General features: G+C 43.2%; 1 protein-coding gene across 9 annotated transcripts in view; it reads left to right on the top strand.

Annotated features, from left to right (window-relative positions):
* Positions 1–12526, top strand: part of sptan1 (spectrin alpha, non-erythrocytic 1) — a 32898-nt gene that overhangs the window by 11750 nt on the left and 8622 nt on the right. For 2 of the 9 annotated variants that reach the window (XM_004075041.5, XM_078955880.1), the window contains exons 10-39: positions 280–417; positions 549–659; positions 741–818; positions 937–1092; positions 1212–1416; positions 2119–2300; positions 2383–2626; positions 2726–2848; positions 2940–3157; positions 3279–3371; positions 3502–3636; positions 4180–4328; positions 4556–4612; positions 5896–6094; positions 6195–6299; positions 6380–6412; positions 6496–6531; positions 6980–7027; positions 7467–7558; positions 8385–8529; positions 8614–8795; positions 8885–8984; positions 9064–9261; positions 9338–9484; positions 9560–9663; positions 10756–10918; positions 11085–11099; positions 11787–11918; positions 12187–12324; positions 12404–12508. In XM_004075041.5, the coding sequence (XP_004075089.1) occupies positions 280–417; positions 549–659; positions 741–818; positions 937–1092; positions 1212–1416; positions 2119–2300; positions 2383–2626; positions 2726–2848; positions 2940–3157; positions 3279–3371; positions 3502–3636; positions 4180–4328; positions 4556–4612; positions 5896–6094; positions 6195–6299; positions 6380–6412; positions 6496–6531; positions 6980–7027; positions 7467–7558; positions 8385–8529; positions 8614–8795; positions 8885–8984; positions 9064–9261; positions 9338–9484; positions 9560–9663; positions 10756–10918; positions 11085–11099; positions 11787–11918; positions 12187–12324; positions 12404–12508 (3831 nt within the window). The remainder of the gene's footprint in view (positions 1–279; positions 418–548; positions 660–740; positions 819–936; positions 1093–1211; positions 1417–2118; positions 2301–2382; positions 2627–2725; positions 2849–2939; positions 3158–3278; positions 3372–3501; positions 3637–4179; positions 4329–4555; positions 4613–5895; positions 6095–6194; positions 6300–6379; positions 6413–6495; positions 6532–6979; positions 7028–7466; positions 7559–8384; positions 8530–8613; positions 8796–8884; positions 8985–9063; positions 9262–9337; positions 9485–9559; positions 9664–10755; positions 10919–11084; positions 11100–11786; positions 11919–12186; positions 12325–12403; positions 12509–12526) is intronic. The other 7 variants (XM_011482016.4, XM_078955881.1, XM_011482018.4 and 4 more) reach the window with 7 other exon arrangements.

A 12526-nucleotide genomic window follows, 5' to 3' on the forward strand; every position in this document is an offset into this window, starting at 1 on the left:
TGGTTAAACACCCAGTGCAACATAAAGATGGAGCAAAACTGCTCCTTAGATTCTTTTTAATGCCTTTGAATAATCTAATCAACATACACTTTATCTGCATTAATAGAAGAACCATTATTTTCTTTACATTATGGAATGGAAAACTAATGGGATACACTAACTACAATATATTTGTGCTTTCATCAGATCTCCTTTGATCATTTTTGGAAGTTCATCTCTTTCATGGTAATAAGAGTGAAGCTAATTTTTTTACGTTTAATCGGTCGTATTTGTGTTTAGCTCGGCGTTCTTACAGGAGAGAAAGAGTCTTTGCTGGAGCTGTGGGAGGTTCGCAGGCAGCAGTATGAGCAGTGCATGGACTTGCAGCTCTTCTACAGGGATACTGAGCAAGTCGACAACTGGATGAGCAAGCAAGAGGTGAAAGTTGGCACTTATTAAGCCTCAGCTTGTACAGAGAAATGTGACGGAAGCATACAAAGCAGCAAATCATGTATGTTGGTTATATTACCAGACAAAAATGACTTCTCTAATGTCACTTGATTGTTTAGGCTTTCCTCCTGAATGAAGACCTTGGAGACTCTCTGGATAGTGTTGAAGCGTTGCTGAAAAAGCATGAAGACTTTGAGAAATCCCTCAGTGCTCAGGAAGAGAAGATCACTGTAAGTTGCATCATTTGAACAATTTGACCAAATATTGCTTAATTGTGTAATTTGGTAATTTATTGATGTGTTCTCCTTCAGGCTCTGGATGAATTTGCCACCAAGCTAATTCAGAATAACCACTACGCCAAAGAGGACGTGGCTACGCGCCGTGATGCTGTAAGCCCCACAGATGTAGCCTGTCAATGTTGAAGCAGCAACTGTGGACTCTTCTAAAAAAAATTGTTTTTAGACATTTTTGAGTTGTTTTTTCTCATGCTTTTTGTTTGTTACATAGCTGCTGAGTCGCCGTAACGCCCTTCATGAACGCGCTCAGTCACGCCGTGCCGCATTGGAGGACTCTTTCCACCTGCAGCAGTTCTGCAGGGACTCTGACGAGCTAAAGAGCTGGATCAACGAGAAGATGAAGACGGCCACTGATGAATCTTATAAAGTAGGCTTTCTTTTCATTTTTTTTGTTTTACTAAATCCAATGTTTCTTTAAACAGCAATGGTTTAAAAGATTTAGCTCCTTGCATTGGTTTACTTTGGTTTTTCTGCTCTAAACATCAGGATCCCTCCAATCTGCAAGGCAAAGTGCAGAAACACCAGGCCTTTGAAGCCGAGCTCTCTGCCAACCAGAGCCGCATTGATGCCCTGCAGAAGTCTGGCCAAGAGCTGCTGGACAGGAAGCACTACGCTGCAGCTGAGGTGGCTGCCCGCATGGAGGAGGTCAGCTCCCAGTGGAAGAAGCTTCTGGAAGCCACTGAGTTTAAAGGTAGTGTTCAAGTCTTAACACGATTTAGTGCAATTTAAAACATTCAAACAACTCTTTCCCTCAGTCACTTTCTGCTATATAGTTAAGGTTTAGGAGCTGAAAGTCAAATACTTTTGCATTAAAACACATGATGGTGCTAGAATGGATGCTTTGCAATTAAAAACTGACCGCTCATTTTTTTTTTTCAGAAACAAAAAAAAAGGTGTAGTCTAGTCTAGTCTTACAAAAGTTTTTTTTTAGCAGGTTTGTTTAGTAGTTGCTCGTATTCATTTTCTATTAATCAAAGTCCTCATAAATGAACAATTTACAATCTATATTTGCCTATGTGAAGGCACACAGTCCTTTAGACTGGAGTAATGGTGATTTGTTTATCTGTGTTTGTTTTGGACTGGAGGCAAATTGTAATTGACATGCAGAATAAAGGTTTTGATCGCTTTTAATGAGCACTGAAAGCTCCATCCTGAAATTGTTCAAAGTTCCGTTTCTCCTCCAAGTTTATATCTGATGGAGATGTTTGATCTTTGAACTCTTCATGACCCGGTTCTTGCAGTTAAAAATTGATCAAGCCAAAAGAAAAATCCCACAAAAGACCTTTGGTTTTTGGAAAATGTTGAAGTTGTTTTGCTGTTTCTTGTTTGATTCTGATTGTTTATTGTAAGAAATCACCCAGGCCTTTCTTGACTAATGTATTTTCCTTTTTAGGCATCAAGCTCCGTGAGGCCAACCAGCAGCAGCAGTTCAACAGGAATGTGGAGGACATTGAGCTTTGGCTGTATGAAGTTGAGGGCCAACTTGCTTCAGATGATTTTGGAAAAGACCTGACAAGCGTCCAGAACCTGCAGAAGAAACATGCGCTGCTGGAGGCTGACGTGGCTGCTCACCAGGTACATTTTAGACACGTTGCATACGGTTTCCATGTACAGTCAGGAAACGAAAGAGGGTTGACTCTTCTGTGAATCCTCTTAGGATCGAATCGATGGAATAACCATCCAGGCTCGCCAGTTCCAGGAAGCCGGGCACTTTGATTCTGACAACATCCGCAAGAAGCAGGAGGCTTTGGTGGTTCGTTATGAAGGTCTGCGGGAGCCCATGGCTGCACGCAAGCAGAAGCTGTCTGACTCTCTCAGACTCCAGCAGCTTTTCAGAGATGTTGAGGATGAGGAGACCTGGATCCGTGAAAAAGAGCCCATCGCCGCTTCTACCAACAGAGGTACCACCGTGTTCGTCTTGCTTTCTTGCTTTTGTTGCTACATTCAGGCCCAGCACACTTTTATGTTTCTCGTTCCTAAACCTGTAATGGTTTCTTCAGGAAAAGACCTGATTGGTGTGCAGAATCTTCTGAAGAAGCACCAGGCTCTGCAGGCGGAGATCACAGGCCACGAGCCTCGCATTAAAGCCGTCACCCAGAAAGGAGAGGCTATGGTGGAAGAAGGTGATTTCAAAGGCTGACTTTGCAGCTTCAGGAACTGATTCTGTGTGAACATAAAACATTTCTGTGGGTTTTTTTTATATGTTGCTCTCAGGCCACTTTGCTGGTGAGGATGTAAAGACAAGGTTGGCTGAGCTGCATGGACGCTGGGACACCCTGAAGGCAAAGAGTTCCCAAAGAAGACAAGACCTGGAGGACTCCCTGCAGGCACAGCAGTACTTTGCTGATGCCAATGAGGCAGAGTCCTGGATGAGGGAGAAGGAGCCCATTGTCGGGAGCACTGATTATGGAAAAGATGAAGACTCGGCTGAGGCAAGGGGATGCTTTTGTGGAAGACAAACATTTAAAGAACCTGTCGTCTGTGATTTATGAGCTGTTTTAATTCCAAAAGGAGCTGTAATTACCAAAATGCCTAACTATTGGTGTTTTGCAGGCTTTGCTGAAGAAGCACGAGGCCCTGATGTCTGACCTGAGCGCTTATGGCAGCAGCATTCAAGCCCTGAAAGAGCAAGCTCAGGCCTGCAGGGTAAGATCAGGAGAGCTGATATGGACAGCTGAGCCTCATAACAATAAATTGTGTTGAAATGGCACAAAATCAAACACAATTTAGCTGAATGAGAGCAAAGATCAGTGACTGTGTTTCTTAAAATAAACAGCAACAAGTGGCCCCGACTGACGACGAGACCGGGAAAGAGCTGGTTCTAGCTCTCTATGACTACCAGGAGAAGAGCCCCCGAGAAGTTACCATGAAGAAGGGTGACATCCTCACCCTGCTCAACAGCACCAACAAGGTACAGAGTTTACATTGGAATTCCTTAGTTTTGTCCTGTTTCACCCAGTTCCTATCAATATTTATAAGAGCTGAAACTTAAAGACAGATGAAAATTGTGTTTTTCACATGTTTTTGTGGATTTTTTGTTATTATGGAGGACATTTATGAAGAAACTTAAGCTCAAATTGCATTTCTGAGAGCACCAACAGTCCCACCCCCGACTCGGAGACGGATTTCCAATGAACTCTTGCCGCTATCTGCAGAAACTATATTCTAGAAAACAACAGAGGTTTTTTAATTTTGGCTAAAAATGGCATAGTCATAATTTAAAGACCACTGGGAACGCTTTTAGAATAAATCCAGACAATCAGAGTGGGACTTTAAGCAGCTAAATCTGAGTCTTTTAGTAGACATGTTTCCAGCATCCTTTTAAGGTGGCCAACATCAGGTGATGATTCCTGTGTTGTCAATGATGGGATTTCTCTTTGCTCCATCACTTCCATAACAGAATTCCTTGAACGTTTGCTCTTCTCTGTTCATGTCGTTGTTTCCTCCTCGGCAGGACTGGTGGAAGGTGGAGGTGAACGACCGCCAGGGCTTTGTTCCTGCTGCATACGTGAAGAAGCTAGACCCAACCCAGTCCTCATCCAGGGAGAACCTGCTAGATGAACATGGCAGCATCGCAGTCCGCCAGGAGCAAATTGAGACTCAGTAAGGAATTCAAATCCAAATCTTCTCATGTCCATTCTTAACAGATCTAACAAGGCTCTACTTAACTCCCGTCTTTGGCATGCTCTTTTGACTGCATCTCCATTCGATCTAATGTTCTGCTTTGTGGTCTTTTGTTAACGACTGTGCTCCTGGCTTTGTTCTTTCCCTTCTCCGTGTTTAACATCTGAATCTTGCTCTGCGTTCGGCCTCGCTTTGCCGCTGCACAGGCTTGTTACCAAGGAGGCCTGCAGCGTTTCAGTGCGCATGAAGCAGGTGGAGGAGCTGTGAGTAGGAGCAGCGCTTTGCTGCCAATTTCATGTTTTTCCACTGAACCCTATTGGTAGCACCCGAACACCACTCTCATCCTAACCCTGCCAACTCCCCCCCATGACTGTCTGACTGTCCTCTGTGCCAATAGCTTCTATTCAGCACCAGGATAAAGGGTGATCTGTCACATCTGTCATTAAACAGAATTTCACGTTAGACTTTTGTTTTCCTGCATCATTTTTGTTCAAAAATGTTTGATCAACTTTCTCATCCTTTTTAGTATTTGAGCTGCTAGTTGAATTAAGTTCCCATTTTTTCTTTTATTTCCGAATATTTGTTCAGGATGAGTTTGATCTTTAGACTCTCCTTTACTTGATATAAACAATAAAAATTGAGATGTCTAATGAAGGGACACAATGATCTTATTAACTTTCTTAGTTGAATAATAGAAACCCATTTATTCATTTAATGTTTTTCTGGTTCTTTGTCACTTTGGCTGCATTCACATTGAAAGCTATTCGTGCGTCAGAGGTGTCCAGTCTCAATATTAAGTCCATAAGGGATGCGATCTGAAGTCCTGCGTTGCGATTTGAGAGTCAGCTGGGACGGTCTAGGGCACAATTTGGGCAGACAAAATTCGGACACGTGGCAAGTAGTTCAAATATCTGAACTTTGGCGAACAACTTTTCCCTGTGACGTGTTGATGACATGATCAGTGGGTGGAGTCCGAAACCTACATAAAGAAGAATAGACCTTTATGATATTTTTATTTTTTTCCAAAAGGACAATAATAAAAACATCCTCTAATTTTATCATTATTTTTATTTTTTTCCTTCCTCGTACTAATGCAGGACTGCGAGTTAGGATAACTGGGTCATACAGAGAGTCAAGTTCCACTGAAGGCAGCCGTCGTTCAGGCACTGCTGGTGCAGTAGATGGGGATTCTCATCATACTGTGAGAGTCTCTGAACGAGCTCATGATTACCGATGTTTTTGTAGAGCTCTTAGAAATCGATAAACCTGATCTCTCAACATCACCCGTGTCTTTCATGCATTGGCTGTATATGAGATGTACAAATATACAGTCTTCCATGTATCTGATGAGGCTAAAAACTTTTGACAGTAGCTCCTCCAACACGCAGCGGGAGTGTCCCTGTCACTTTTTTGGATAAGTGTGCAACAGTGAATGTAGAGAAAAGTTTATGAATGGGTAGTTTATGATAGGTTTGCCTTTATTCAATGGCATAGTATGCACTAACGTAGCATCCTGTACTCAATGCATCCTCTTACCTGCTTTCAGGTACGGCACTCTGTTAGAACTGGGAGAGAAGCGCAAAGACATGCTGGAGAAGAGCTGCAAGAAGTTCATGTTGTTCCGTGAGGCCAATGAGCTCCAGCAGTGGATACATGAGAAGGAGAGTGCCCTTACCAATGAAGAGGTTGGCTCAGATTTGGAACAAGTGGAAGTCCTTCAAAAGAAGTTTGATGACTTCCAAAAGGTATTGTTTGTTTCTCTTTCTGAGCCTCTGAACTTCAGCAGGACGCATTGGCCGTTCTTGTTGGTGAGTAAGAGTATATGGTGTCTGTTTTTCTTCTTAGGACCTGAAAGCAAATGAATCTCGCCTGCGGGACATCAACAAAGTGGCGTCAGAGCTGGAGTCTGAAGGCCTGATGGCAGAGGAGGCTCCCATGGTCCAGGCACAGGTGTGTTTGAAAAGGATCAAACATCACCCCCATGCAATACTTAAGGTTTCAGCTGTCTTCATATCCATTTCTCTTTGTAGCAACAAGAACTTCTGGGCTCTGCTCCTGGAAAGGTAGAAACACGTTCAGATTATTTTACTGATTGATTATCTCCTTGTGACATCTAAGATACTAACTTATGATATTTGCTGAACAGGATGAATCTGATTCTAAGACTGCATCTCCATGGAAGGTAAACTTGACTGAACACGTAAACATAATTACCAGTATTTCAGATATTTAAAAATGGGTTAATTAAAGCCCGGTTGCTTTGTGTTTTAAGAGAATATGCATCAACTGCAAAGATCTGGATCTCCTTTATCTGAATCTATGTGTTACTGTTTAGATAATGGGTGAATTGTAATATTGTATCGTTCATACTCAACCATACTACCAGATAATTACACTAATTGCTCATCAACAGGATGTGGGAAGACTTTTTTAGACACTCATGGGGTTATTTCTTTCGTCATGTTTCTTGTTAAGGGTTCATGGTTTGGTTTTTCTATGGGCATCTTTTGTTTTCTTGGTTTGTCCTGGAAGAAGACTCAGAAATCTCCAAATAGCTTCTGACTGGTGTTTCTATTGGATTTTATTTCCTCATCCTCCTTTCTGTCATCTTTGGCCTTTCTTTTCTTCAGACGGTTCGCCTGGGAGTTCAAACTACCGCTAACTTTAATTCCATCAAGGTAAGGTTGATTCCATTCCAACGATTTTCTCATCACTTCCCATGGTCTTCCATATGATCAGTAAGCTAACCCTACAGTTGTCCACGCTGCCCTGTTAGGCCTTTTCACTGCTCTTATATGTGATGCATTTTTGTTTTTATTCTGGTATAAATGATTGCTTACATTCTACATGAAGATGATAATCGGATCTCGGCAGATTATCAAAATATGGTTCTTTTTAGTTTCCATTCTCTGCATGTTTGTGTTCATCACAGTTTGTACCCAATAGAGCATAACAGCAGATGCTGATCTTTGGCGAGTTCTTCTTCCTGTTACATTAAAGTGATTGCTTTAGTTCTCCCTGTTGTAGAGCTGCATGCCAGCGTTCCTGCAGCCCTTTCATTTCAACAATGAAATCGGAAAGCAGCCGAGGTCAGCTTCCGTTTGTATTTGCGTGCAGGAGCTGAACAATCGCTGGCGGTCGCTGCAGCAGCTGGCTGAAGACAGGAGCAACCTGCTGGGGAGTGCCCATGAGGTGCAGCGATTCCACAGGTACAAGCTGTTGCAGTAGGACAGTCCTGGCTAAACACTATTGGATAGTTGAAGATTCAGCGTAGTGTTTCTTCAGCTCATTGACAGTATATAAGAACTGGACCGAGTGATTGTGATGTCACCCGTAGAAAGTGGTTTACTCCTGGCTCCAACAAAATGAAGTAAATACAGTTGCCATTTTTTTGTGATTGGGACACCGGGATGTTGGAACCAGAAATTGTTAGTAAGCAGTTATTGGTACGACACGGTCTGAGTCATCGTTTCTATGGCAATCACTCTCACCAGTCAGCAGTGAGTTTGCTAGAGGTCCACACACTGTGTAGGTGTGATATAAGACCTATGAAGCAAGCCACAAGTTCCCTGCCCCGCTTCATTCTTGTGCGTCCACTTGTAGACTACTAAATCCATGTATTTCTCAGTTTTCCTCGTCCAAGCTGGCATCTGGCTCAAAACTCTATTGCTGGATGGCTCCAATATTGCTCACCATTTTTGTTGCACCGCTAATGCTAGGTTGGGATTGTGAGGGACTTTAAGCTTGCAGGAGAGCTTTTAAAATACAGGGATCATGGGTAATTGGGGGTGGCGGTGTCTACTCTGATCCAACAGTCCCGCCCACAACTCAGAGGTGAATTTCTAATGAACTACTGCCACTCTGTAGAAACTATGTCCTAGAAAACGACAAAAGTTTTTTTTATTTTTGGCTTACAAATTGCATGGTTATAATCAAAAGACCACTGGGAACACTTTTAGAACTTTAAGTACATTTTCCTATTTTCTTTCTTAACCAATGCTTGTTTCTCCATTTCTTGACATAATTGATGTTCAGGGATGCTGATGAAACCAAGGAGTGGATTGAGGAGAAGAACCAAGCACTCAACACGGACAACTATGGACACGACCTGGCCAGTGTTCAGGCCCTGCAGCGCAAGCATGAGGGCTTTGAGAGAGACTTGGCTGCCCTGGGTGATAAGGTCAGATGATCACAGAGGAAACATGCTTTTAACCGCCAGCCTTACTGTCTTTTGCAGTATTATATCGTTTTTTTCCAAATGTAGGTGAATTCTCTTGGAGAGACAGCGGAGCGCCTTATCCAGTCGCACCCTGAGGCGAAGGATGACATCCAGGAGAAATGCACAGAGCTGAACACAGCCTGGAGCAGCCTGGTGGGACGAGCCGACCAGCGCAAGGAAAAGCTCAGCAACTCTCATGACCTGCAGCGCTTCCTCTCTGACTTTAGGTGAGCAGCAGATGAACCCTGTTAGACCGTCTTTAAGAGTAGCTGTTGAGATGTTTTGTTGACGGCTTCATTCTTTTCCCCTTTTGCAGAGATCTCATGTCCTGGATTAATGGAATCCGAGGACTGGTGTCCTCAGAGGAGCTGGCAAAAGATGTTACTGGAGCTGAGGCTCTGCTAGAGAGACATCAGGTCTGTGGTTTTTCCTCTCCTGCAGCTTCACCAAATTCCAGACTTCAACAGATTTAACCCTACATGGTTCTGTTTGCAGGAGCACCGCACAGAGATCGACGCTCGTGCTGGAACCTTCCAGGCCTTTGAACAGTTTGGTCAGCACCTGCTGGCTCGAGGTCACTATGCCAGTCCTGAGATTCAACAGAAACTGGAGGCTCTGGACCAGGAGCGTGCCGACCTGGAGAAGGCCTGGGTTCAGCGCCGCATGATGTTGGACCAGTGCCTGGAGCTTCAGGTAACGAAGCTTCTTTCCTCCTGAAGGAACCAACTAGAATCCAGCCTTTACAGCTGTGGGGGTTTTCTGTTCACAGCTTTTCAACAGAGACTGTGAGCAGGCAGAGAACTGGATGGCAGCTCGGGAGGCCTTCCTTGCCAGCGACGACAAGGGAGACTCCCTAGACAGCGTCGAGGCCCTCATCAAAAAACACGAGGACTTTGACAAAGCGATCAATGTGCAGGTGAGGAAAATGTCCAGAGGAAAATCACAGAAATGCTTTGGGTTAAGAATTCATGATGGTTGTTTTGCTGGACAGGAGGAGAAGATTGCTGCCCTGCAGTCCTTTGCTGACCAGCTGATTGGAGCTGGTCATTACGCCAAACCTGACATCACAAACCGCCGCAATGAGGTGCTTGACAGGTAAGAAGCTCTGGTCTTTTTAGACCATCATTACTAAAACAAACTGCTGAGCACTGACAAAGAAAGATTCGGAAATATGTTGTTTAAGAGGAGCTCACCCCATTCTGCTTCTGATCCCACAAACATGTTTGGTACAAATGTTGGGCCTTTTGAAAAGGTAACTTCTTTGCCAATGTACCATATGACAAAAAAAAACACTATTAGTACTTATATTAATACTGTATAAAGTATACCTGCAATTCTTTAAGCATATTCGTCAAATTAAATAAAAAAATGAACCAAACATGTCTATTAAGTATATTTAGAAAACATGAATTAAACAAGGACTTAAAGTCAAATAAATGTAAATATGAAAGTTTAATTCAGCTCCCTGCTGCTGCTTCATCAAAACCTTGTTTGTCATGACAGTTGAATCCCAGTTTACAGTTACACTCTGCAGATTATTGTATTTCCAAACTAAAGAAATGAAAGAAAGTTTTCCATTTTTTCAATGAATTAAAAAATAGTAAGCATGCTATGCTTTAAAATCCAGGGGAGTCCTGCACTAGATAGTCTTCCCTCGTTTATTGCGGGAGTTAAAATAAACTGCGATAGGTGACATCTAAAAAGTAGGATTACAGATGTTTCAATGCTGTAAAAATCGTCACTACACATTTGACTTTTTCTCAGACAGAAATGAACATTTTCATACTTTTTTCTCTTGTTTAAACTCTCAAAGTTCAAACCTTTATAGAAAAATAAGTCCAGTATTATAGAATGAAAACAACAATCTGAGGTTGTTCAAAGATTTGTGTAGATTTGGCAAACTGAACACATTCTGGATACATAGCACGGAGGAGATCGTTGACAGTCAACAGCCAATCAGGATGCAGAACACAATGCTTTGGTAACATTTTTAAAGAAGCGTGCAAAAATTGAACAAAATAAATTGTGAAACACTGAGATTGCAAAAAGTAAACCTTGTTATAGTGAGGGACCACTGTGGAGTCTTTTAGGGGTTAGTGATTAGTAAGGAAGTTTGGGCATAGCCTCAGTGATTGCCCAATTCCAGTGGAGGAACCTCTTTTAACCAAAGACTGTAATGTGTGAAAGGTGGCGCCGGCTGAAGGCCCAGATGATCGAGAAGCGGTCGAAGCTGGGTGAATCCCAGACCCTGCAGCAGTTCAGCCGGGACGTGGATGAGATCGAGGCCTGGATCAGTGAGAAACTGCAGACTGCCACTGATGAGTCCTACAAGGATCCCACCAACATCCAGGTACTCACAGGGTCTCTGGTATGACCCCAAGAGCAGCAGGGCTTCCCACTGGAGGATCCTGAGGAGGAATCTCACGTTTTTACTTCTTCAGTAGTTCTTAATGAAACATGTATGTCTTGTCTGAAGTGAGACTGAATCTTTCTCTCACTGTTTTGTTCTCTTGTAGCTTTCCAAGCTGCTGGTAAGTTTGAGTAGTTTGTCGCTGACTAACCTCCGAGCAGACGATCGTCACACGTCTTTGTTGTTTGTGTGAGCGTGACCTAGAACTCCGTTTGCTCTAGCTTGAGTTTGTCCCTCATCAGCTTCTTGGCTTGGTTTTAATTGAGTTAAAAACCTTTTAGTTAATTCTGGGTCATTTATTTTCCTGAAGGTTTGTTGTTTTGTGCTTCGTTTTTGTTTGTTGTCTTGGAGGGGAGTTGACTTTAAATGTGCTTCAGAATCCAGAGTCAAAGACGCGTGACCAGAACTCAGCATGCGGTGAACGTGCCTCTGGTACTGAGCATGTTCTGGAGCAGCTGCACACATGATGGACTCAACCATCAGCAGCTTTTTAGTGACTCGTCCTCAAAGTCTGCTGTATTCCTCACGTTGTGTTCCGTGTTTGTAGATGTCCATCATAGTTGCTGCCTGTCTCATCATTTTGCATTGTGCTTTTTTGTGTTTGACTCAAACACCTGTGACTAATTTGTGTTTGGTGCCTAAAATGTGAAGACTGTTGTCTCCATCAGTTTTGAGCTTTTGTTTGCCTCTGAGCAGAAGTTTCGGAGCTTAATGGCTTCTTGTGTGGAATAAAATGCTGTGAGCATTTTCTAAGGTTTCATGTGGTTCTAAGCCTGGTTCTGGTCGGCCCTGGTGTGTGTGATTTTAGAGCAAACATCAGAAACATCAGGCCTTTGAAGCCGAGCTGCACGCCAATGCAGACCGGATCCGTGGAGTCATCGACACCGGAAACGCTCTGATCCAGAGGGGAGGCTGCGCCGGCAGTGAGGATGCAGTCAAGGTTTCTCACGCCTATTTTCTCTTACATTCAACACGTTTTTGTTTTTCTTCACTAAATCACTCCTGCAGCAAACACTTTTTTTAAATTTTATTTAGAAAGTATGTTGAGCTGGAAAGGTTGAGTGCAGCTTTTATCTTTAGAAACTGATGAAGCTTATGAAAAATTACAATTTGTTTACTCAGCTGGACAGTTTTTTGGAAGTTTTATTTGTTGGGGCTGTAGCGAAACATGGATCACTTTAACAGACTCACAACTCTGTTCCACTTAGGCTCGTCTGAACGCTCTGGATGAGCAGTGGCAATTCCTCGTCAACAAATCTGCAGAAAAGAGTCAGAAACTGAAGGAGGCCAACAAGCAGCAGAACTTCAACACTGGCATCAAAGACTTTGACTTCTGGCTCTCTGAGGTGAGAGGCAGCGTCCAACAGGACTGGGCACACCTGGGTACATGTCATGAAACTAAAGGAAGTCTCTGGTTCTTCCCAGGTGGAAGCCCTTCTTGCTTCTGAAGATTATGGCAAAGACCTGGCTTCAGTCAACAACCTGCTGAAGAAACACCAGCTGCTAGAAGCAGACATTTCTGCCCATGAGGTATGCATCATGATTTCC

The sequence above is a fragment of the Oryzias latipes genome, chromosome 12 (assembly GCF_053564925.1).
Source record: "Oryzias latipes strain Hd-rR chromosome 12, Olatipes_Hd-rR_3.1".
Taxonomy (NCBI): domain Eukaryota; kingdom Metazoa; phylum Chordata; class Actinopteri; order Beloniformes; family Adrianichthyidae; genus Oryzias; species Oryzias latipes.